Source organism: Phyllopteryx taeniolatus, chromosome 17, assembly GCF_024500385.1.
Source record: "Phyllopteryx taeniolatus isolate TA_2022b chromosome 17, UOR_Ptae_1.2, whole genome shotgun sequence".
Taxonomy (NCBI): domain Eukaryota; kingdom Metazoa; phylum Chordata; class Actinopteri; order Syngnathiformes; family Syngnathidae; genus Phyllopteryx; species Phyllopteryx taeniolatus.
This window is the reverse complement of record NC_084518.1, coordinates 1,750,039-1,772,700: the sequence shown is the minus strand read 5'-3', so window position 1 is coordinate 1,772,700 and position 22,662 is coordinate 1,750,039. Positions and strand designations below refer to the sequence as shown.

The following is a 22,662-nucleotide window of genomic DNA, read 5'->3' as shown; positions in this document are numbered from 1 at the left end:
AAAATATCAAATCTTTAAAGAAAGATGAGGTCACACTTTGCGATGGTTGCTTCCCACTATCATAAATTGTGACCGCCATATTTTGGATAACACGTTTGAGAATATTTGTGTCCAGATGAAAGTGAGGGGATGTCAGAAGGTCAGAATGGCACATTAACATTTTGGGGCTGTTGGTAGGATATAAAAAAAAATAAATAAATTAAAAAAAAGTATAATATTCATTTGTTGGACTTAAACAAGGCCTTACGCTTCATTCAGTACTCACTGCGCTTTATTGTTTATCGACTGATGCATCCTATTCTGAGCTCCTGCGTGTGGCCAGGAGCGTCCACAAATAGCGACTTCAAATACAATTATGACGACGACATCTTTGGTGTGCCCACGCCATACTTTATTTCCATTTTGAAATAAAAGTATTGCAGCTACGATACGGCAATATGGCACACGCGCAGTTAAATGGCATGGTCATATGTTTTAGTACAGTATTACAAAACATGCTTGTACATTAAACACTTAATAAATACAGTTACTCCTCATCTCTTTCGTAGTGAAATTAGCTTTTTAAAATAAGTCTTGAGGTCGAGGCAGTTGAGACGAGCAGTATTCTCCAAATTAAACACACTTGGGGGCGGGGGGGGGGAAACAAATGTTTTTTTGTTGCCCCAACTCAAAGGAGTGCATGCATACAAAAATAGACAACTATTGTGACCATCCCGTATATTTTACAATATCATTTCCTTATTGCCGAGTGTGATAGTTTCACCCCTATTTTAAGGGAACCTTGCTTGCTATTACATCTTCTCTGGTTATTGTTGGAAAAGTACAATGTACATTCACAATCACTGAGGCACAGCACTTGATTTACGATTTGTATTCCAGCACATATCCTCAAGATGTTGTGTAGCGATGTCACACTCAATATAGATTAATACTCATACACACAACAAAATGGAGTGTACATCCAAAATAGTCAATCTGATCTGATCAGCCGCACATAACTCCAGCAAAAAGTGACAGGAAACAGCCATGCATGTGAGTCAAAGAAACCCTCCATATCAAGTCCATGACAGCCACGCAAAGTGGTTTTTTTTTGTTTGTTTTTTTCAAAACAATTCAAACCAGTGCTGAACCTTTGAAAAACGTTCTCATGGTTAAAACTACAGAAAGCGTGTGAGGGGGTAACACTCTGAGCAGTAGAATTGCTTGAAAAGGGAGTGGGGGGAAAAAGGAGGAAGGAAAATGAGGCCTTTGCATCTCCAGCGAGGAGGCGGGGCCTGAGGAGACCGCTTTCGCACATCAGCCTAAAAAGCCCAACGAGCGGTTTGCGTCTTGAAGAGGGACATTCTGAAAGAAAACGAAACATACAGGCATTACGTCCAGTTAAGCGGTAATGAGTCGTATGACTGAGCGATGTGCCGGTACGTTGAGAGAACTGTGGAGGATGCGCAGCCGGTGCAGCTTGTCGCTGAGCACGGGGTCGTGAACTCTGCGTACAAAGGAGCGCTTGTACTCCAGGCCGCTGGTTGACCGGTGGTCAGCTGAGGCGGCCAGACTGGTGTGCTCCAGGGCTCGGTACAAATCCCCCACCGAGTCCGACTGCAGCCTCGAGTCTCTTCCACGCCCTTCAAAAGATGAATTCAACATTTTGTTTCAGGAGCTGTCTCAAACATTGTTTTGCTCAAAATAACATGAACAGCAAAGGCATTTGACAACACATTAAAAAAACGGTACATATATATATATATATATATATATATATATATATATATAGAGAGAGAGAGAGAGAGAGAGAGAGAGTAATAAATAAAATAATAAAATGATAATTAATGCTCATTTTTAATGATTTAATCAATGATTTAAAAAAAAACAAATGTGCGTTGTATTTTATTTACACAGATACAGTGAATCCTCAATTGAAAGAATCCCATTGAAGTAATAAAATTCTCAAATAAAGACAAATGTTGCACATTACAAGTGAGCATTTGTTGCAAAGGGTCTCAAACTCAGAATCTTCCCAACACTTCCGGCACACACTGCTCTTTTAGGCACACTGCCATCTGATGGCGAGACTCTGTTACTACACTGATCTTCGACGCTTTGTAATAAATGCATCGCAGTGTGCTTTGTTTTGTGCTCCTCCGAAGCCAAACCCACAAAAAGGAAAGTGACCGTAAGAGCAAAAGATGCATGAGGAAAAGGAGAAAGCGCCTTCGAGCAGGTTTCTTTCTTATCGTGTTCACAGTTCAACGTTAACATGGCTGAGAGGATTCATGCTGGCTGCCGCATCCAGACAGCGCCGGAAGGCGCTGTGACATCTTGATTGAGGCAGAGCGAAAGGGGTTTGAAAACACACACAAAAGAAGCTGAGGGGAAATGGAGTGTGTTTGGGAGGGAGTGGGCTGCCAAGACGAATGTGGATCACGTAAGACACCAAATTTCATCACACTCGGAAAACTGCCCTGGTTGTCAACGTGATTGAAAGAAAATAATGAAGGAGGGAAAAAAAAAAAAGAACCGGCGCTGTCCGTCCGATTTTTGTAATGCAAATTGTAATGTGTCTCGGCTGATTGGGAAACAGCGTGTCGAGGTATCGAACCTGTCTCTCTGGGCCGCTCCGGCGGGTAGCGTCGAGGCGCTCTCTCATCCGACGCCGCGCTGCCGGCGTCGGCCGCCAGCATGGCGTGAAGTCCGCTGTCACGAGGTAGCGTGAAGCTGCGCGGCTTGCCTCCCGCCTCCGAATCCGCGCCGGACCTGACGGGCAGGGGCAAGGCTCGGTACTGTTCCCGCTGCGGGCCGCGCTGCGCGGGCAGCGTGGACTGCCTGCGATATTCCAGCGGCGCCTCTTCCGCGGGGTACGCCCGGACGAAGTGCATCGTGGCGTTGCTCTCCATCTGGTCCTGCCAGGAGTTTCGCTGGTTGCTCGCTTTGTGGCCGGGAGAGATGGCGCGGCCGCCGCCGCCGCCGCCGCCGCCTTCCTGAGGCGAGGGACGTGAGTGGAAGGTGTCGGATGAGGGGAAATGACCGCCTTTTGCTTCCAAGAAGGGGCTCACCTAAATACAATCAAATGCTAAGCAGCCGGGAAAAATGGGGCGACACTACTAAATTCTTCGAATGCGCAGTCCATACTCAAAATGACTACTTTCATATCATCATATCACATCTGCTTTTTGGTTTACTTTACGGGGTCACCATAGGGGGTGGAAATGCCCACCATCATTCATTTGCTTTCTTCTATGTTCTTTGTATCGAATACAGAGCAGTGATCTATTTGAAAAATGGATGTCTACGTAAACGTGATTGCAGCACAAATAATTGCTTGTCAATTGAATTTGTCAGGATGGCTAACATTTGATTTCAGTTCAACATTTTCATTATGCCATCGTTGTGCTACATGAATTCTGCCTAGCAACAAGTGAATCGTTGTTCATGTTCCTGAGCTTATCAGACAATTGTGAGAATTGTTAAAGAGTTGAAGAGTATGAATAAGTACGAAACTTTGGTCAAAATGTGAAAAAGGATGAAGATAGCAATTGCCTTGTTTCACATCTTGATATTGTAAAGTTTGAAATGTTTTGCCGCTCCCTCGTGTTGTTTCCAGCTAAAAGATACCCATTCAACAAAGAAAAACTCGACCGCAGTACAAATCTTTTGGGGCTTTTCCGTTATTAATAGAAGCCCATAAGACACATGACAGTAGTCGTAGTTTAGCTGCCACATTTGTGTATTATTTGTCTATGACATATATTTGAATATACTTTGCATATATTGTACTTACCGATGCTGTTCTGGGGTACGTGTCGTAAGGCGGCGGCGGACTGTCCTGTTTGTTCACGGACGACACGTCCGTGTCCTCGTGGTCACTTTCACTCCAGTAATCTATTCATGAACAAATACAACACAATCAAACCGGGCTAATGAAATGCAACGTGAACATTATGCGGTGAATGAGACCTAAAGTGGGGGGGAACCCAAACAAAAACAAGATGCAGACTTCTGCCTTTTGATGATGATTGACACTTTCCCACCATTTTGCACATGCGTGTCGTACAGGATTTGATTTTAAAACACATCTGTTCATAAAATATAAGAGGACAGCGTCTTTCCGAACACCCCGTGCACTAGTTAGCTAGTACTAGAGTGACGCCAACTACCAGCGACAAATTCCTTGTGCGATTTGACTAAGTGGCGATTATTCAGATCTTAAAGGCATTTAGTCGCGCTGATAAATCGCAGACTTGCACAGGTTCCGGTTTGGCGTCGGGATTGCTGTCAGAATGAGCAGCGATGTAGGTGTGATTTTGAGGTCTGCTTAAAGTGCAAAGGAAATATTGGAAGATGTAAGAATGCCCTGTGATGTCCTCCGGAGGCGTTATATGAGTCTTCGGCTTACATGACGTAAGAGCGCCGTTCTTCATAAATCAAATGACAAACCCCATTCGCCAACACACCACCATTGCCAGGTTCCCCGAAATAGATCCGCAATAGCGTCCCGGATTTCCGGCCTATTTAAGACAAAAATAAAAATAAAAATGACGACCTCCGCTCCTGAAATGAGCAAGGACCTTTGCATCAATTTGGATTTTGTTTAAAAAAAAAATATATATATATATATATATATATATATATATTCCAGTCGATTAGCCTGCATGAGTCAGATCCTTCCGACTCCGACAGTGAGATGTGAGTGGGAGACGGTGCTAAGATGCGTTAAGTTCTACAAGCTTAAAAAGCACAATTAGTTGGATACAAATGTGATTTAAGAGACCTTCACAGCAAACAAAGACCTCTAACCTCCTTTCACATTTATACTATATGAACAAATGTCTTGAGACATACTTTCTAATAACCAATGAATCTATCATAGGTTGGAGTAGACACAATAGGTGATGCTGCCGTTCAAATATTGGAAAAGTGAGCATATACAGACATAAATTGAGGTGTTTTTTTTGTGTTTTTTTTTGGGTTGAGTTTGGCAGGGGTGTCCAACAAGTTTTTGTTGTGGGCCACATTGCAGTTACGGTTACCTTCAGAGGACTGTTATGACTGTCGAAACATACAAATGCTTCATCGCCTCATCATATTATTACAAATACACAACAAATTGATGGATAACTACTTTTGAAGTCAGAAGGATAACAGTTTGTTTAGTCGCTGTAAAAAGTGGTCTGGTAATAAAAATTTTTTTTTTAATTTTAAATACAAATTATTTATTACAGATGAAAATTTGAAATTTCGGTCCAGATTTTAGCGAGGATTTTGGAGCTTGTCGCACAAGATTTGCCTTGGCGGGCCGGACCTGGCCCGCGGGCCTTGGGTTTGAGACCGGTGCTGCAATCCCGGCTTTGTTTATTTCGGAACGCGGCCTGTAATTCAAGCCAATCACGACGGGTCACGGCGTCGGGTTTTGGAAGTTTTTCGACGAGAAGGCGCGTACGCCACTCACCTCGGTCCTGAATTTGGTCCCGCTCGCAGTAGCCTGCCACAGCCATGCTGAGACGACTCAGCCACCTGCGGGACGGAGGCACCGCCGAGTTATGCGGCGAAACCGTTCGCGCGACATCAGACCGTCACACTCGTTCCACGCACCTCGACATGTCATCCACGTTTTCCGCCGCGAAGTAGAAGGTCTTTATCTTGGGATGGCAAGCCCTGAAAGCACTAAAACGGAGACAGATGTACATTTTCAAATGCCAGCGCAAAAGAACGGGCCACGTGCGAAGGCGACATTAGCATATGCATGAGACGAGAAAGCCGGCGCCTGATCTCAGATCGAGTTCGGACACAGAACAGCAGAACTGATTTTGTCACATCAATGCATCCTACTGAGAGCGGTTTGCAATATTTTGTAGTGAAACTGAGTAACCAAAACGGTTTGAAACGTCTTTGAATGTGATGCAGCGCGGTCCGACACCACCAACTATAACAATGAACATATTGTCAAATGAATACCTCTCTGATGTCGGTCACAACCGAGTATTGCATCTCCGCCGAGTGCAAAAGCGTAGAGGTAGAGAAAGGTATTACTTTGTTGATACGTTTCGGTAAATATCGCGATACAAACGCAGATAGAGGAATGGAAACGGGATGGTCTCATTCCCACTCGAGCACATCGTGCAGCACACAAAATCAACCGGGACTTACTTCGGTTTTTTTGGTGGGGATGCACCGATAGCCATAGCTGGAAAAAAAAATAAATGCTGGAAGCATTTTAACAGCCTGACGTACGAATAGCCTTTCGTTCGAATGCAAATCAAGAAAAAAACACGACTCACAACTTTCTCCTGCATTCGGTTGCCCGATCGATCTTAAACTCCGGAAGATTGACAAAGCCTTCTGCCTTCTCATCCTGTGGCGAGCAAAATCATTTCGAAAAATGTTTAATCAACGCACATAAAGTGACACCTTTCAAACTTGCAGGAAAATCTTTCCATTCACCTCCTCGTTCATGTACCAGTAGAGACACGTGCCTTTCAGGATGAACCAGTACTTTTTCCACTTTTGAGAAAAATAGGTTTTGGCGTCCTTCTTCTTCCACAGCCAGCCCTCGCAGTCACCCTGACCCAAGTCCCTGCAGGAGATCCGGCGCTTGCTGATGGAGGCCACGGGGCTTCCGGCTGCGGGAACAGATCAAATCACATCGGACCAAAACATCGCAAAGTGGAGTGTTTTTTTTTCCCCTCGCACGACTCGCCTTTGCTCTTCTTCTTTGACTTCGACAGCAGCGAGGATCGCTCGAACACCTGCAAAGTCAAGCAGAGCCGTGAACCCCCCCACCCCTCGGCCATTCCACGCTTTGATGAAGTGAGCGTGCGGAGGCACTGACGTGGTAGAGGGAGGCCGAGTCGGAGCCGGATGCGGACAGGGAAACTTCCATCTGGAGGGCCGGGATGAGCGTGTAGCGGGTGGGGCTGCTGCCCCGCTCCATCTTCCTCCGACTGTGACTCAGGCTGCGGCCCAGCAGGAACTCCCCCCCGGCGCCTTTGTCTTCGCTCGTGAAACGCAGCAGCGAATTTTCTGACGGGAGATACAACTGCGATGTAAACCGCACGTGCGAATATGTCTCGAGGGCCTGTACGCCGAGGTCTCCGGACGACACGCAAATTGCTTCGTTTCTTACGACTAAATACATAAATGTGCTTTCAGGGCAAAACTCACAAGGTTGGGCGGAGCCATTGACCACAGTATATATCTTTCTTTACGGGATTTAAAGCAGCCTTTCCCCGACGCGCAAATCAAATGCTACAAGCTATTTGAACGATCGTCAAGCAAATGCATTTGAGTCATAATCATTGAATGTACTGTGCTTTGAAAATCGATGTAAATGAATAGTGTCTGATACCGCCACGATACAAGTGTAACCTAATGTTATGACCTGTGAGCAGACACACATTTGTGGCGAAGGGAAGCTGTTGCCAGGCAGGAAAACCCTGCAGAGTTGCTAACAGTGCCTCTTGTAGATAAATATAACTTTTCCCCAGAAGGTAACAAAGGTAACGAGACGTCAGTAGCATCCCCAGAAGAAAACAAAAGTCTGCCGTTGAGACCAAAATAAAGCGCGTCGGTCTCGTCGCGCTCCGATTGTCACCTTGTCGCCGAGAACCCCCCCCCCCCCCAAAAAAAAAAAAAAAACATGTGTGGAACTTGAGAGAATATGTGACAGTTGCCGGAGCAACCGCACACTTTTTTTTCCCCCTTCCTTTGCTTCCTTGCGAACAAGCAACACTGCGAGCGAGCACGATGGCGAGGAAGTGCTGCTGGATGGCGAACATACGGAAATGAAAGAGGCGGGACGTGACCTCCGGCCCGCCGAGAGACGTGAGAAGATGTGACGAGGATATCAGGCGCCCTCCTCCCACTCACGTCGCATCCCCCCCCCCCCCCCTCTCCCCCTCTCCCCCCGCTCCCCTTTCTTCCTCGCTCGCTCGCTCGCTCCCCCACCCACCTCTCTTCAGCTTGGCCAGGTTCTCGTCGTCCTCCGCCGCCCAGTTGTACTCCAGCGGCATGGAGATAGGCCTGAGTCTGCCTGGGATCACGAGGCAAAGGGAATTTCAGGAAGTCGCCAAAGACACCCCCGAAACGTCCATTCGCTCAAAGTCTTACTGTAGGTGGGCGTGCTGCCCCTGCGAACGGATGACACTTCCTGGTCGTGGTCGTGGTCGTGGTCGTGGTCGTGGTCGTACTCGTAGCAGCACAGGATGGAGTCATCCTCCACCAGAGGGAATTGCCGCCGACACTCCTGGTCCAGGTAAGAATTTGGCGAGTCGGAGCGCTTGCCGGGATGGACGTGGTCGGACGGAGAGTCATCGCGCTGAAGGCTCAATTTGTCATCTCTACGGCGAGATTATTTCAAGTAAATTACATATTTTCCGGGACCATTTAAACAATCTTGCAATCTCTCAAGGCACACTGGTTATCCTGTTTGGGGTCAGATCATTTCAGAATTGTGCAATTGTTTAAAAAAAAAAAAAAAAATCCTTTAGAGAGGGAAATAATGTGGTTGCATAAGTGTGCACACCCTCTTCCAACTGGGGGCGTGGCTGTGTTCAGAATTAACCGATCCAATTCAAACACTTGTTAAATGGCAGTCAGCACGCACCTGCCACAATTTCAAATGATAAACCCCAGATAAAGTTCAGATGTTCTAGTAGCCTTTTCGTGACATTTCTTTTGTCTTTTTTGTGTGAAAGTTTTGAATGTGATGCAGCGCGGTCCGACACCACCAACTATAACAATGACGGCTGTTTTTCTTTTGGCGATGGGCAGTGTCGTGTTTGCGCCAAACATACCTTTTGGAATTACGGCCCAAAAGGTTCTACGTCGGTTTCATGGAAGCATTACACATTTCCCCACAAGTGTTTGGAAGATTTTGTGTGTGCGTAAACCTTACCTGGGAGCGTAAGGTTCGGCCGGAGGAGGCGGGATGTAGAGGTCCTGCAGGGCGCAGCTGCCCCTCCTGGACGGAGTGCTTAAAGTGCTGGTCGGTGTGGTGACGCTGCTGCTGGGGCTCTGAGGGAACAGCGGCTGCGCGGGAGCGAAGGTGTGCAAGCGAGCGCGTGCACGTGTGCGTAACGAAGGCAGGGAGACAAAAAGAAGAGAAAGTTAGTTGCATGGAGTGAGCGAGTGAGTCAGCGAGCAGTTGACAGCATCATTTGAATGAGTTAGTCAAATGATCGGCACTCCATATTCGAGATGCTTCACTTCTTTCTAACTGCTCCGCACAAGTTGGCTTCATCGCTATGAATCAAAATCAGCACGAAGCAACAAGACATTTGTAAGTGGCGCTTCAAACTCGATTGGGAATCCAATCCACGTGCGCTGGATGATGAAAATAAACAGCTACGCCAGCCGGGATAGGAGGGGAAGTGGCATGTGATGGCGTGACGGCGGCGGAGGCTGCGAAACGTTCTGTGGCTCTTTTGGGCCTCGGGGAGGAGAAGCATTTTCTCCGCTGTGCGCTTCAAAGAATGACACGACTTCGCGAACACACATTGCTCTCATTTGCACTCAAAACATTTCTCATTTGCACTCTTGAGAGCAACGATTCCGAATAAAGCAAATGTGTTACCGACAAAGTAGGACAACAGATGATTCGGTGTCGGTGTAAATGGATATCGCGTGAACCTCCAACCGATTAGAAGCGAGTTGCGCTCCAAGCAGGGAGTGAAGGCATCAAGTGGACTCATTTTGCTTGATCTGACATGTTTTTGGAAATCTTATTTTGAACATAAAACACTCATAGTCAAAGCCAATACGTTTGCGAGGGTCGAAAGTAGCTCGTAGTCATACTTGCAGAGCCAAAGGTTTCCAGCGCATGTTCTTGAGCAGAGCAGGAGTGGAGGTGAGCGTGCTCTGCGGGCGTTTCTTCAACGTCAGGCTGACGCCCGCCGGGTCCCCGCGCAGGAGGTTCACCAAGTTCTTCAGTTGCCAGCCCACCTAGCAGACAGACATAGCACAATACAATACACAGGTGCTCATGTTTGGAAAGTCTCATGAAGTATTCCTTCTTAAGGAATTACGCAGTACGGGGAAAAGGTCTTAAGCCGTGAGCCATTTTCGCAGTAGTCCGTATGACTTGAAATAAGAGGACAAAACTTTGTGGCGAGACAAGCGATTACATTTCAACAGCCAATTAGATTTCATTGCATCCCATTTGTTAATGTAATGATCTGGGTAATGGGTATTTTTTTTTTTTTATTTTTTTTTTTATTTGTCTTTACCATGTGAATAAACAGTTCTTATGATATCATAATCGTGATCGCGTTGCTAAAACAGCAAATGTCAAGTGGCCTAAGAATGTGGCACAGTTCTTTTTTCTGCTCCCTTGTTGCTAGGCAGAATTTGGGGTGTGCAATCACTGGTGGCCCCAAATCCGACATTTAATTAAACGACACAAAGTCAAACATGTCAAGGTTCTATGACCTCCTAGTGTGTGGTATCCATTTGGAAACACCCAGGTAAGTTACAAAATACAGATACGTTATTTGTTACGTGGTAATTACTACAATGTGAAAAGTGTGTCTTGATGCGGATGCATTGCAGCAAAGTCGGCATCGTCAGCTGTTCGTGTTGGTGAGGATCTCCGCGTTAAATGCAACCGGAGGCCATGGAGCAGCTTACGCGTCTCCCGTGTCGGCATTCGGAAGCTTCTGTCAAGTCGTGCTAAGCCTCCAGGTTACAAACAGATACACGCCTTGGAAATAGAATTTAACCCAGTTTGGCGAGGTTCGTGGTGAAAACAAAAAATAATAATAATAATAACGCATCGATAAATAAATCCTTTCCCGCTGTTCCAAAGATGCCAGCAAAAATGTTCTCGTGGAAACGGTGCACTTTGCAAGCAATAACCAAGCAATTATTTTGTCACACATTTTTAAATCTTGGCAGTCATTGCAGAGAAGCGCTGACACACAGAACGAGTGCACAAGAGACAAATAAAGAACACAAAGCTTGCCTTTAATCACTATTTTGCAGGGGGTGGTCAATAACAGCAATTGCTTGAAGCAATAATATGATGGATTTGGCGTGTTTTCTGTCCAATTTCATGCAGAAAACATGACGCACATAAAATAGTGTCACATTATTCCCACTGTGATTGAATTTAAAGCGTGTTCATCCATTCTGATTCTTGGAGCTTTGACACAATGGCCTCCTTTTGCTGAACAATGACAAATATGTGACAGTTTTACAGTTTTACATTTAAGTGTGCGATGTCACACGGTAGATGCTTTTATTGTTTTGGCTCCTTTAATGAGCGCCATGAGAGGATCAAAACAACAGCAAGCGCTTTCGCTGCGACACAGCGCGGTTCTCCACGACGACAAACTATGCCCTCAGTGTCTGTCAAAACGTTGCGTCGGTCGGTACGCGACAATTTGACACAACAAAAGAGAAGAAACCCATTTGTAAAATGTGGATGAAGGATGTGTATGGAACAACACTGAAATCATTTCCACTTTGGTGGCATTTCACAGGAGGCAAGTGCCTGGAACAGCACTTAGTTATAATCATGGAACGAATGGGTGAGGAGACAGACAATAGCTATTTTTCGAGCCTTTTAAAATGTTGAGCACAAAGCGTCGGCTTCACCACTATTTCTCTTGTTTTTTTTTGTTTTTTTGAGAACCTTCCAAACCGTCACACAAATACAAACAAACACTTTGGCAAATCCCAAATCCTGGCCTCGAGTCAGAATCGCGGCATTTATTAATTACGCCACGAACTGCCACGAATAGGCTGGTTGCTATGAGAATGTATTTTTTTGGGTCGTTTTCCCCACAGGAGCGAAGCACCTCTCATCCTTTTCTGACACATGAAAAGAGCCTTGATAACAAAGGATCTGGATTTGGAAAAATATGAAATAAATAAACATGCTGCATTGTGTGCGTGAGGTGACTCGCCTCAGGTGCATAATTACACCACATTTGGTTGCGCACGCACACACGAGGAGCAATTATTTTCCAATATTTCGGGGTTTGTCGTCGTCGCTGCACACTTCCACTTCCGGTCGTAGTGTGCGCTGACTGATCAATGAGACTGATTCTAATGAGGTTTAATACGGGCGGAATCAAAAATGTCTGCCTTAAAATAAAAAATCAAATCAAAAAGAAGCTCTTTAACTTCACTACAACAACAATTAAACATTTGTTTTGACTGTAAGCAGAGCTATTCATTTAGCAGTATGTTTATTGTTGTGACTGCAGTTTGCAGTGGCGGAGAACTGCACTGCGTCCGAGTGACAACGTGGCGCTCTCTTGTAGCTAATGACGCGTTGAAAATAGTTGAAAATGGTTGAAAATGCCCTCAGTTGGGTCAGCCCCGATGACATTATTTCCAAAAATGAATAAAGCGCACCGGCCAGTTGCCCAGCTTGGATTACAAGTCGCAAAGCGTGCATGGTCTTCAAAAAAAAAAAAGGCTTTCATTGTTGTAAGGCGGAAAAGATGCATAAAAAAAGCAAGGCCTTACCACCGTCTGATGATTGACCTGAATGACTTCATCTCCAGCATGGATTTTCTTACAGCGGTCCGCCGGAGACTAAAAGACGAAGAGCGATAATTAGAGCGACAACGCGAGCGCGCGTCTCCCCGCATATTACACCCCCCCCCCCCCCCCCCCCCCCAAAAAAAAAGCAACAGAAAGGGATGGCACTTACTCCCTCTGTTGTCCCGGTGATGACATGCAAACCGTCATATGTTGACTTGATATACATGCCCTGTGGTAAAAAAGTCCCAAAAAACAAAATGCAAGGTGTATTACACCAGCTGGCTTTTGCACGAGACTCGGTCGGGTCAGAGTTATTTATGACATTCTGGCAAATTTGGAAACATTTCAGCATTCGCAAAATCCCGTTTGGACCTTCTTCAAGACGGCCGTTCTCCAAATGTGTCGGGCAGATCTCAAATTAATTTCTCCTTCGGTTGGGACACCAACATCAAACATGGTGGATTATTCATCTTGTTGTAGAAAGAGATCAAACTGAAAGCGTTCACTAAAAGGGGTCAGGAGTGCATGACAAACACCCAAACACACGCATTTCACGCAGATCTGCATGAGCGCATGTGAACACTCACGCATATAAACAGTAGCAGCATGCCGGTCTTGAAGATGACTGTAAAACTGTAAGAGGTTTATTTTTAGGCCACTGGGTCCAGTGTTCTGTGAACGGATGAGAGAACTTGCATTGGCTCTCGTTGCTCGTATTCGTGTGCGCGTGTGCATGCGGGGGGGTTGGGGGGCTTCGGCTTTGGTCGCGGCCCCCGAGCTGAGACGCTGGCGCTGCAGTGTGGGTCAGTGCCAAGATGCTCTGCCACTATCCGTTGATGGCTCTAGTGTGTGTTCTTTGCTCCATAACCCAATTTCGAGATCCACTTACAAATATGTGTTGAAGCATAACATCCCCCCCCCCCCCCACCCCCAATATTAACATGAGCGAGTCATTCTCTGAATTGCATTAGCTGACTCACATGCCCACGAGCTCGGCAAAAACCCAGTTTTTGGACAGCTGGGAGGTCAGCAGTGGCGGTGTTCTTCGCAGTGTGAAGTCATGCCGCATCGGATATTGAACGTATGGATTTGAAAATGTAGCAGCAACTCATATTTCCGGAAACGACGTCCCGATGACTCATGGCTTTGGGTGCGATTTGGCTCATTTAACGGTATTTGGCAAATCCTGGCAACCCCGAGAAAATGCAAGTTCAAAGAGCTTTAACGGGCCACCGCCAAGCGTGGTCATCGGCGAATGTATCGTTTACTCTCCCGATATGGACGACAGTATTGAGAGCAGTTATTGGATCACTCAGCGATGAGACGAGCACACCTACGTCCCCCTTTTTTTCATTTTGGAATATAACATGCTTCCAACTTGGCGGCAGCTGGCCAACAGAGGGCACTCGGGTGCCGCCCCGCCGCTCGCCACATGAGCTCGAATAAGACATTCAAAACCTCTCCTGCGCCCAGAGCTGACTGCAGCTGGATCGACAGACCACAACCCGCCGGTGTCGAAGGTATGTCGAGCGCTAAACAAGTAGCGCCACAAGAAAGAAATCGAGCAAAGTTCCGACTGTTTATGCGTGGCTGAGCGTTTTTGGCCAGTGAGCGAGTAGCATGTTGTTTGGAAGCTCATTTCTACGAGCTGTATTTACATCGAGAGCCACGCTGTGGCATTGAGTTGTCATTAGTACGCTTTGCCATCACCCGGGATTATTTTCCGAGATTTGTACTTCACTTCTTTGGTTGCTCGTCTTCATCAAACTTGTTGAACATCCCGATGTTGCGAGGAAATGAAAGCGCAGTCACTCGTGCGCGCGAGGAACAAGAGTTTCTCCGAAGGCGCAAACCCAAGTTCCGGATAAATAGCGAGGACTTACCAAGCCCTCGGTGGATTTGATGTTGGGCAGCTGCACCGCCTCCAGATGCGCAGCCTGCGACACCATGGGATCCGAGGATAGCGAGATGATGTGGTCGCACACGTCACATAGAGTTTTACACTGCGGCGGATAAAGTGGGGTCAAAAGTCATCCTGCGGTGTCAAGTGGGACGCTTTTATTTACATCTGAATTTGCGGAATGAACTCACCACGTGAAGGATTTTGTTCTCCGTTTCATACACGGAGCAATCCTGGGGGAACATCAAGAGAGAGAGCGGCGTTACCACAAGAGAATTTATCCAAATGGGTTATTATTGGCATTTTGGCTGTAGGAGGATATAAGCAGAAAAGCAAGCAGCTTGGCACCTCTAACCTCCAACGCTCCCACACACAAAATCACCAACACAAAACAAATGAATCACCAGCAGTGCGGAGGCATTTCTCTAACCAGTCTCTCGCTTATTCCCATGACGGTTCTCTAAGTGCCGTTAATCAGCGAACTATTAGGGATGATTTCGGTGTTGAGGGGCGCCGCTCTGTGGCCCTTGCACTCATTACGGCGCAGTTGAGACTCCGGCGTCCGCCGGAGCGCATCCCAGCTGACGTTGGGCAAGACTGGTTGTCAGTCAAAAATTGGGGCACAAAGAGAAAAAGAAACCTTTGCACAGGAGCTATACCTGCTGGACAATTGTAGTCAGCTCGAGACAGAGCTGGATCACGTTGTTCCTGGTGACGCCGTAATCAGCCACAGAAGCAAACGGTGACCTGGACAAGAAGGAGCACCTGGAATTAACCACGAGAAGCTTCCGACTTTGAGAGGGCCTTCGCGATTCCGATGCGAGCTCACCTGTCCAGCCACGCCAGAAGGCTTTTGGCAGCGGCGATGAGGTCCACCACGGAGGTGAGGAAGTCGTTGGGTAGCTTCCGAGTGGCTCGGCCGTCGTAATGGCCGCTGCGCCGCCTCCCCGCGATGAAGTTCTGCAGGTTCTTGGCTGATGCGTTGAGCTTATGAGAGAGACTCTTGAGATTCTCTGTCTCCAGTCCATAATTCTGGAGGTGAGCAGATTGAGTTTGCGTGAGCCTCCGAAGCATTTTGATCACGTCCGAGATGTGGTTTTGCGCTGCACGTGAGGGCAAGCCCTTCGGCAAAGTGCACCGGCGGGCCTCGGAGAGTCTATCGCGCCCTCCTGGACGAGGAGAGCGCGGCAGGAGGGCCACTAATCATATCTAATACAGCAGCGCCTGAGAGACTTAAAAGTAAATCCCAGTTACGTAAGAAGCTTTGCAGCTGAAGCAAGGCCCCCCCCCCCCCCCGTGCAGGGATGCAGGATGAGCGGATTTTACATTCAGATCGCATCCGCGACCTCGGGCCATGAAATCTCCATTCAGTCTCTCCGTGTATCTCTCGGAGGGAACATGCAGCCATCTTCATCACTCTTCCAGTGTCCACTCCGTCTAAACTTCTCATCAGTCTATTGACGACCTTCGCTTTCCAAGGGCTACATTGATGTTATAATTGCCTATATTAATACCGTAAAAATGACTATGGTCCCAAAGTACTTCATTTTATTATTTGAAACTCATTTTACAACATTACTGTTAAAAAAAAAAAGAGTAATTGTCGAGTAATAATGAGACGTTGGTTAGCTTGAGCTATTTTAATAGCCACTCAGAAGAGCAAAAGAATGCACATGCGACGAACAGTAACTTCTCCTAACAACCCAGGCTAAACTTCTGCTCCTTCCCAACATACAGAAACAGTTGAGATTCATCACGTCAACATACAGTGGATTTAACAGATTTTTGGATTTAACAGACGGCAGATTTAACAAACAGAAAATAGTTGGAGCTCCAGTTGGAGCTCAAAATCATCCCTCCCATTCACCAGCAAAGGTAAGTTTGGATAAGCTTCAAAACTTTTTAAACATTTGAAACGCTTTCTACTTTCTACTATACTGGTGTTTTCCGTCCACAAAAAAAAAAAAAAAAAAAAGTGCTTCGATTTAATGGATAATCGCATTTAACGGACGACCCTTCCCCCCATGAATCTGTTTCCACCGAACTTCCTTGACACTATTGACTACTTTCATAACTTACACTTTCCCTTTTGATCGGTCTGAGTGTCCAACTTGGACTAAAGTAACATTAGTTGACTTCATCGATGAAATGTGGCAGGTCAATTCTCCTCTGGGCTCGACGGCATACTGAGGTTTGCCCATGAAAATGTGTAAGTCTTCTCGAGACAGCAACGGCTCTTGTGACTTTTCGTTTTCGAGTTTTCGAGTGAAAAAAACCCGAGTGTGGGAACTTTGGACTCACCAGCGCACACAGCAAGTCCACCGCCTCCAGTATGAGCTCCTGATGGCCGATCCTGGACACTCCCAAGTCCTCCAGCTCCTGGTGAGTGATACGCAGCAGCTGGTCCCCCCCGACTTTCTCCCTCTCGAACGTCTTGATGTACTGCTGCAGGCAGTCGTCCAGTCCTGAGGGAAGCGAACAACACTTGCCAACCGTTTGTTGCCTGGCAATGGCACATTTTTGCATCGATAAGTCAGTCAAACATTCTTGCATGAAGGCTTCTTATTGCGGCCCTGCACAGGATATTTGCACACGTTCTGTTTAGTCTTTGGTTCTTTTTGGGAAGGCAACAGATTCCCATTAGTCAACAGACCTGAGGAGCATTTTTCAGCACGACGCTAAAAAAAGCACAGAACTAAAGCCAGCCGAGCGTCTGTGCTCAGATTTTCTTTTTTTTTTTTTTACATCTTCCACTGAGGCAGCAGGTGTTGCAGTTGTTGTTAAAATGCACCGTCTGTCTGCCTCCGTGCTTATAAAAGAGCATTATGCAAGATATGGACACAAAACACCCTGAAAGTTCAAAATGTTTTTGTAGAATTCATTCAAATGTTGTTTTTTTTTGACTCATAAACACTCTCTAATCAGTGTTTTTTTTTTTTTAACAAAAAAAAAAAACCAAAAACAATTAAAGGTAATGTTAACTAGTTGTATCGTTAATTCATAGGAAGCACTAAAAAAAAAAAATAGGAATTTGAATAAGATGCAATAGGCGAAGTCAACGTTCAAATTCCTGTTCAAAATCCTGTCTTCTATGGAACAAATGTTATTTAAATTCATTATATTTATTGGCATTCCGGCTTTCATATTAAACAAGCAGCAGAAAAGTATTTCCCATCTCACCCGGAAAAATGTCGTATTGAATTAACACCTGAACAAAATTGCTCCTAAAGATGACGCCGGAGGTTAACCAGAGAACCGAATAACTTTCCAGGACTTTTTATTCTCTGTCTGTTATTGGGGCCCCACATCGCGTCAGATCAATCAAATACGTGCAATTTAGTCGTGGGGCCCGTCAAGCATTCAGAGCAACTTGAACTGGCAGCAAAAACACTGGAGAGGAAACAAAAAAGAAGGTTCATGCTTGGCACAAAACCCAAAGGCTTAACTAATCAGCCCTTGAACCAAACCAATTGAGACTCATTCTATCAATGCCGTATTCCCCCGCGTTGCCATAGAAACTATGCAGTGGGATATCGGCAATGATTCCCACAATAGCCAAACGAAATATATGCTACAAGTAGAGAACAGGGTTTACAATATAATCTCTGGGGGAAATCGTTTTTCAGCTCCATTGGACATCAACGAGGGTCCCAGAACGGATTGCGTTCAACTCGATCTGTTCTACTGTGCTGCGGTTGCCCACGGCGACGGATGCATTAGCTGCACTTTTTGGAACGTGCAAAACTTGTGTTAAGTATTCCCTTTTCTGTTCAACCGACATAAAAGAAGCCCTTCCCTAAAATGTACATGCATAGTACATTCTACTGTATTATATGAACATACTGTACGGTATATTGATCCGTCCTCATTAGGGCCGCGATGATCCGGAACCTTCCGGGCAACTTTGGGCGAGAGGCGGGACGGGCCCTGGACCGGTTGCCAGCCAATCGCGGGGCACGTGCAGACAAATAACAATTCGCACTCACATTCATGCCTATAGACAATTTAGAGGATAGGATTCATAGGATTTGATTTATACTGTATTATTGCATCGTACAAAACAATTGAACATTTGAAAAATATTGCAAACGTATCCCGAAGGATAGCGTGCTGGCGATGACACCGAATAATCTCGGCCATCGGTTTTCTTGTCCATTCCATAAACCCGTCAGATTATCAATCACGAGTCGAAGAAATGAAAGATGCAGCCCGCTCGGAGGGGAACTTCTAACATGCTAAATTATGGATTTGGGCCATCATTGATCACTGCTAATGTGTGAGAAAGAGAGGGAGTTGGCGAGAAATGTAAATGTCCTAAACTGTGAACATTGCAAACAAGCAAATGGAAAAATGCGCGTGACACACTTTCATCGACGTACTTGCACTTTTCCTGAGCACACTTTTCCGAGAAGGAGTCAAAGCTGGAATTCTTTTCTCTCCTCCTAATGAGAATCTCTCCTTTAAAGCGGCTTTGTCGCAGCTGGGAAGAAAGCGTCTTGCGCACACAAAGCACGATGGTTGGGGGTGGAGAGCGGGATTGTGGGAAGGTCACAGGGGCGCCCCTGTTTGGCCTCCAGTGACATCATGGGCCCTTATGCTAATAATGGAGGCGCTGAATGGTAACGGCAAAACGCAGCCAGGCCTCAGAAGCCGGGACAAGACTGAAGGCGCCTTCCCCCCCCCCACCCTCTTTTACATCACCACTACTGGGCCCCGGGCACTGGAACTGTCACTGCTCCACTTGTCACATGTGGGAAACTAAACATTCCCCCCCCCCCCCCCCCGCCCCAACCCCCCTTCATTTCTTTACACATCTTCTTGGTTTGAACTGCGCTCGTCCCTGCATAATCTCACCCCGTTTCTCTCATCGACGGACTCCACGCGGGACATATTGCAAGACGAGCCACCGCACGAGCAACAACAATCTGTTTGTAGCGTCCCTGTAGCTGTAACACACCTGAGCCAGTAAAAAAATTCAAAATAAAAACAAAAAATAAAAAAATCCCTCATCTTTCGAGTTATGACTACGGGTGTGTGTGTGTGTGTGTGTGCGCGTGTGTGTGCCAGCAAAGGCATATATCATCTGTAGCATCCCGGAGGCCGCGTGGCCCAGCAGAACAACACAACTCGCGACGCTGAACACGGAATCTGCTGCTAACGTTCTCGCACAAGCACACAAAAAAAGACCAAAGTCGAGTCTATCTCGCGGTCACGTGTCCTCTGTGCTCTGCATAAATCAACTCTATTTAACCAAAACGGTCATTTGCAAGGCAACAGCACCACGTCAAGGCTTCATCAACTTTTGGGAGCAAAGTTTTTCAATGTGACGATGCGACTGGTCCATCGGTTTCTGATCGATTCTTTTTTTTTTTTAACTTGTTTCATCTTTGGTTTATCGCCGCAACCTTTGCGTGAAGGTGTACACACCAGGGATGCGCGTTTGAGTCGAAATCCCTGACTGAAAAGAAGAACAAGTGCTCCAATGTTGTTGTTTTTGAACACAACATTGAACTGAACTGTTTCACGCGGCCAGTAGAAGTGGCCGTCACATGGATGCACCTTAACTTCCCACAGGCCATCTTCTTCTCTTTCTTTTCCAACAAACTAGTTGAGATTGAAGCAACAGTGCCTCTACTGGTTGCAATCAAGCAGTGCGTTCCATTTTGACTCAATAGCCTCAAGACACGATTAATCAACTGAATCCTGAATCATCCATGAATTGATCCCTATTAATATAAATTCAAAAAAGCGAAAGTAAAAGGGCTAAATACTTTTTTTTTTTAATGAAATGGGAGGAGGCTTAGCAATGGAACTTTTTTTTTTTGTTTCTGTTTTTTTGCATCTTGGCCCATTTGTGTTTGGTTTCCGGGCTCCGGTAAATCCACGTGAGCAATACCCAAACGGATTCGAAAGCGGGTCTCCACAAACCCCTCAAGAAGCACGCTGTCAAGTTTTAAAATACTATTTGCAAAAAAAAAAAAAAAGAGGAAAAAAAAATGGCCTAACAGATCAGTATCAGCAATCTGAAGCTTTAAAAGTGTTTCAAAAGCCTCCGGCAAATTGAATATCTTTCATTTGGAGTGGCGCGCAAGTGCAATATGGCGAGAGCTGTTTATTACCTTATCTACTGTCGCTACCTGGTCAAAATATTAGAGACGTCCTTGTCGTATGATGCACCGCTGCACATTCTAGAATCGGTGTCAAAGAAAGTCATTTTTTGTTTTGTTTTAATCTTTTGTCACGGCAATCGTCGCATTGTGCAGGTGTACCTAATGAAGTGGCCTGTCGTCAGTGTGACTTCTTACATCATCTGCGCTGCACAACATTTCATATAAAAGCCGTAATGGCGGGTTTGATAGTACTGTACATGTCTTGTCTATTTTCAAGTGAAGGTTAATACAAAACTAAATTGATTTCCCCCCCCCCAAGCAGGGTCTCCTCCTCTGAGAACTGCCAACAAAAGGACACAATAGAGGTTTGTTTACATCGTTTAGAGACACTTCTATAGGATGTGTAAGGCTGACAACAAGCTGCCGGAAAGGACTATTGCTTTACATTATGTGTGGGGGGGGGAATCGATAGCAGATTAAATGGTGTAATTAAAGGCTGAGGCTCATCAGGTGTTTTGTGTCTTTTGTGCAGATTCAATCAAAGGTGGCCCTATTGATCTTCAAATCTTACCTTTCATCCAGTCCACCACTTGACTGGAGCTCCACTTGCTGACGGGCTCCATGACGAGAGCCATGCACAAGTTTGTCTTGTCCGCGCGTGACAAAAGCAAAGAAAACAACCGCCGCCAAGCTGCAAATCACCAAAGCCGCTAGCAAAAGAAATATGTATAACACACGGTAAGACTCACATAAGCGGTGCTTTGCTCTTAGCGTGTGGGTGATTGTTGGTTAAGGGGGGGAAAAAAAAAAAAGAAGAGAGGTAGCTCCTCGGTCCTCGGTGGGGCTTGAAGACCACACTTGGCCGCCGTCAAAGAGCTCCTTTACTTGTCATGCGTGTCAGGCTCCGTGGACGGTGTGGGGTGATGCTGATGCTGATGATGCTGCTGCTGCACGACCTCGCTTCTTCCACGAGGAGGAGGAGGAGGAGGAGGAGGAGGAGGAGCTACTGGCTACTGTGTGTAGCACTCCTGAAGCAAAAGAAGAAAGCCTCGGGCGAGCATCGTCCCTCACATCGCAGACATGGAGGAGGCACAGCCCACAGCCCACAGCGCGCGGAGCGCGTGGAGATGACTGAGGGCTGATTGGTGCCACCGAGCTGTGCGAAGGGGGGCAGGACGAGGAGGGGCTTCCTCGAGGAATTTCAGCCAGCTGACAAGAACATTTTCGAAGGGAAAAGACATGATGAGGTCTGCGAACAATGGAAGGCGTGAACTGGAGTTTTGGGGCAGACCTCATTGCTGTTAATAACAGCAGATTTTGGGGGGGGGGGGGGGGGGGGGGAGACAGAAATTCACATTTCATATTTGACAAAACTACAACGCTATTTCTTACAATTATGACGATTTGAAAAGGATACATTGTATGGAAAAAATGGACATTTCTGATTACATTTTTGTACGCAAATAGTTTGGTGTCCGGCAGCGGCGTGCGGAGGGGTGGGCCGACGGGGCAGTGGCCCCCTAACCTTACCGAGTGTGAAATGAAAGAACCGTAACATGACATCATTTACTGAATAACCACCCCACCCACGATATGATCAGCTAGGCCGGCTGAAGATCCCGAGCCACCTTCAAGTGACTCCGGTTGCCCTAGTCCACTGTTTGAAAAACAATCATGCAGAAACTCCCACATTCTCCACGGGTGCTACGCCTCCGCAATCGTGTCCAAGCCAAAGGTTAAGCAGAGCTGCAATTCGATTGGTCGGATGCACATATCGGCATTAGCTAACATTAGCTTCCGGTTGCCAGGACATAGTTTTGATTGCGCTGCGAAATGTTTCAACACTGTGGCAACGTTCAGTATTTGCGTCAGTCTGCCACATACACACAGCGTAGGGTATGAACTGCTCCTTCCACGAGTGAAAATGTTTTTGACTTTACCCGTGCTCGCTTCTCCCCTCCCCCACACACACTCTGAGCTCTGCGGGTCCCTCAAGTGGAAGCAAATGGCTTGCCCGAGCTCCACCCTGGTCGTCATGGTAACAAAATCTGTACTCACCAATTGGCCCGGCAGTACGTGGGGTGAAGTGTCCGGTCGCTCACTCGAATGAGACACCTGGGAACTGTTTGAAGTATTGAAGAAAAGCCATAATGTCTCATTTAACACGTC

The 22,662-nt window shown here is 46.4% G+C and overlaps 1 protein-coding gene across 2 annotated transcripts; it reads right to left on the bottom strand.

Annotated features, from left to right (window-relative positions):
* Positions 1 to 253: 253 nt before the first annotated feature.
* Positions 254 to 21,617, bottom strand: LOC133467062 (connector enhancer of kinase suppressor of ras 2-like). Of its 2 annotated transcripts, XM_061751514.1 has the most exons (23): positions 21,243 to 21,617; positions 21,065 to 21,140; positions 16,685 to 16,848; positions 15,213 to 15,415; positions 15,043 to 15,130; positions 14,575 to 14,616; positions 14,367 to 14,486; positions 12,653 to 12,712; positions 12,466 to 12,534; positions 9,787 to 9,933; positions 8,888 to 9,021; positions 8,101 to 8,330; positions 7,943 to 8,023; positions 6,824 to 7,014; positions 6,692 to 6,740; positions 6,436 to 6,614; positions 6,273 to 6,346; positions 5,587 to 5,658; positions 5,444 to 5,508; positions 3,776 to 3,876; positions 2,597 to 3,050; positions 1,423 to 1,622; positions 254 to 1,344 (listed from the first exon to the last, which is right to left on the bottom strand). In XM_061751514.1, exons 2-23 carry the CDS (start codon positions 21,126 to 21,128, stop codon positions 1,297 to 1,299), a joined length of 2,835 nt encoding a protein of 944 aa, XP_061607498.1. In that variant the 5' UTR covers positions 21,129 to 21,140; positions 21,243 to 21,617; the 3' UTR covers positions 254 to 1,296. The 2 variants fall into 2 exon arrangements, with proteins under 2 accessions (XP_061607498.1, XP_061607497.1); XM_061751513.1 differs by having other exon boundaries at positions 21,065 to 21,616.
* Between the last annotated feature and the right edge of the window lie 1,045 nt (positions 21,618 to 22,662).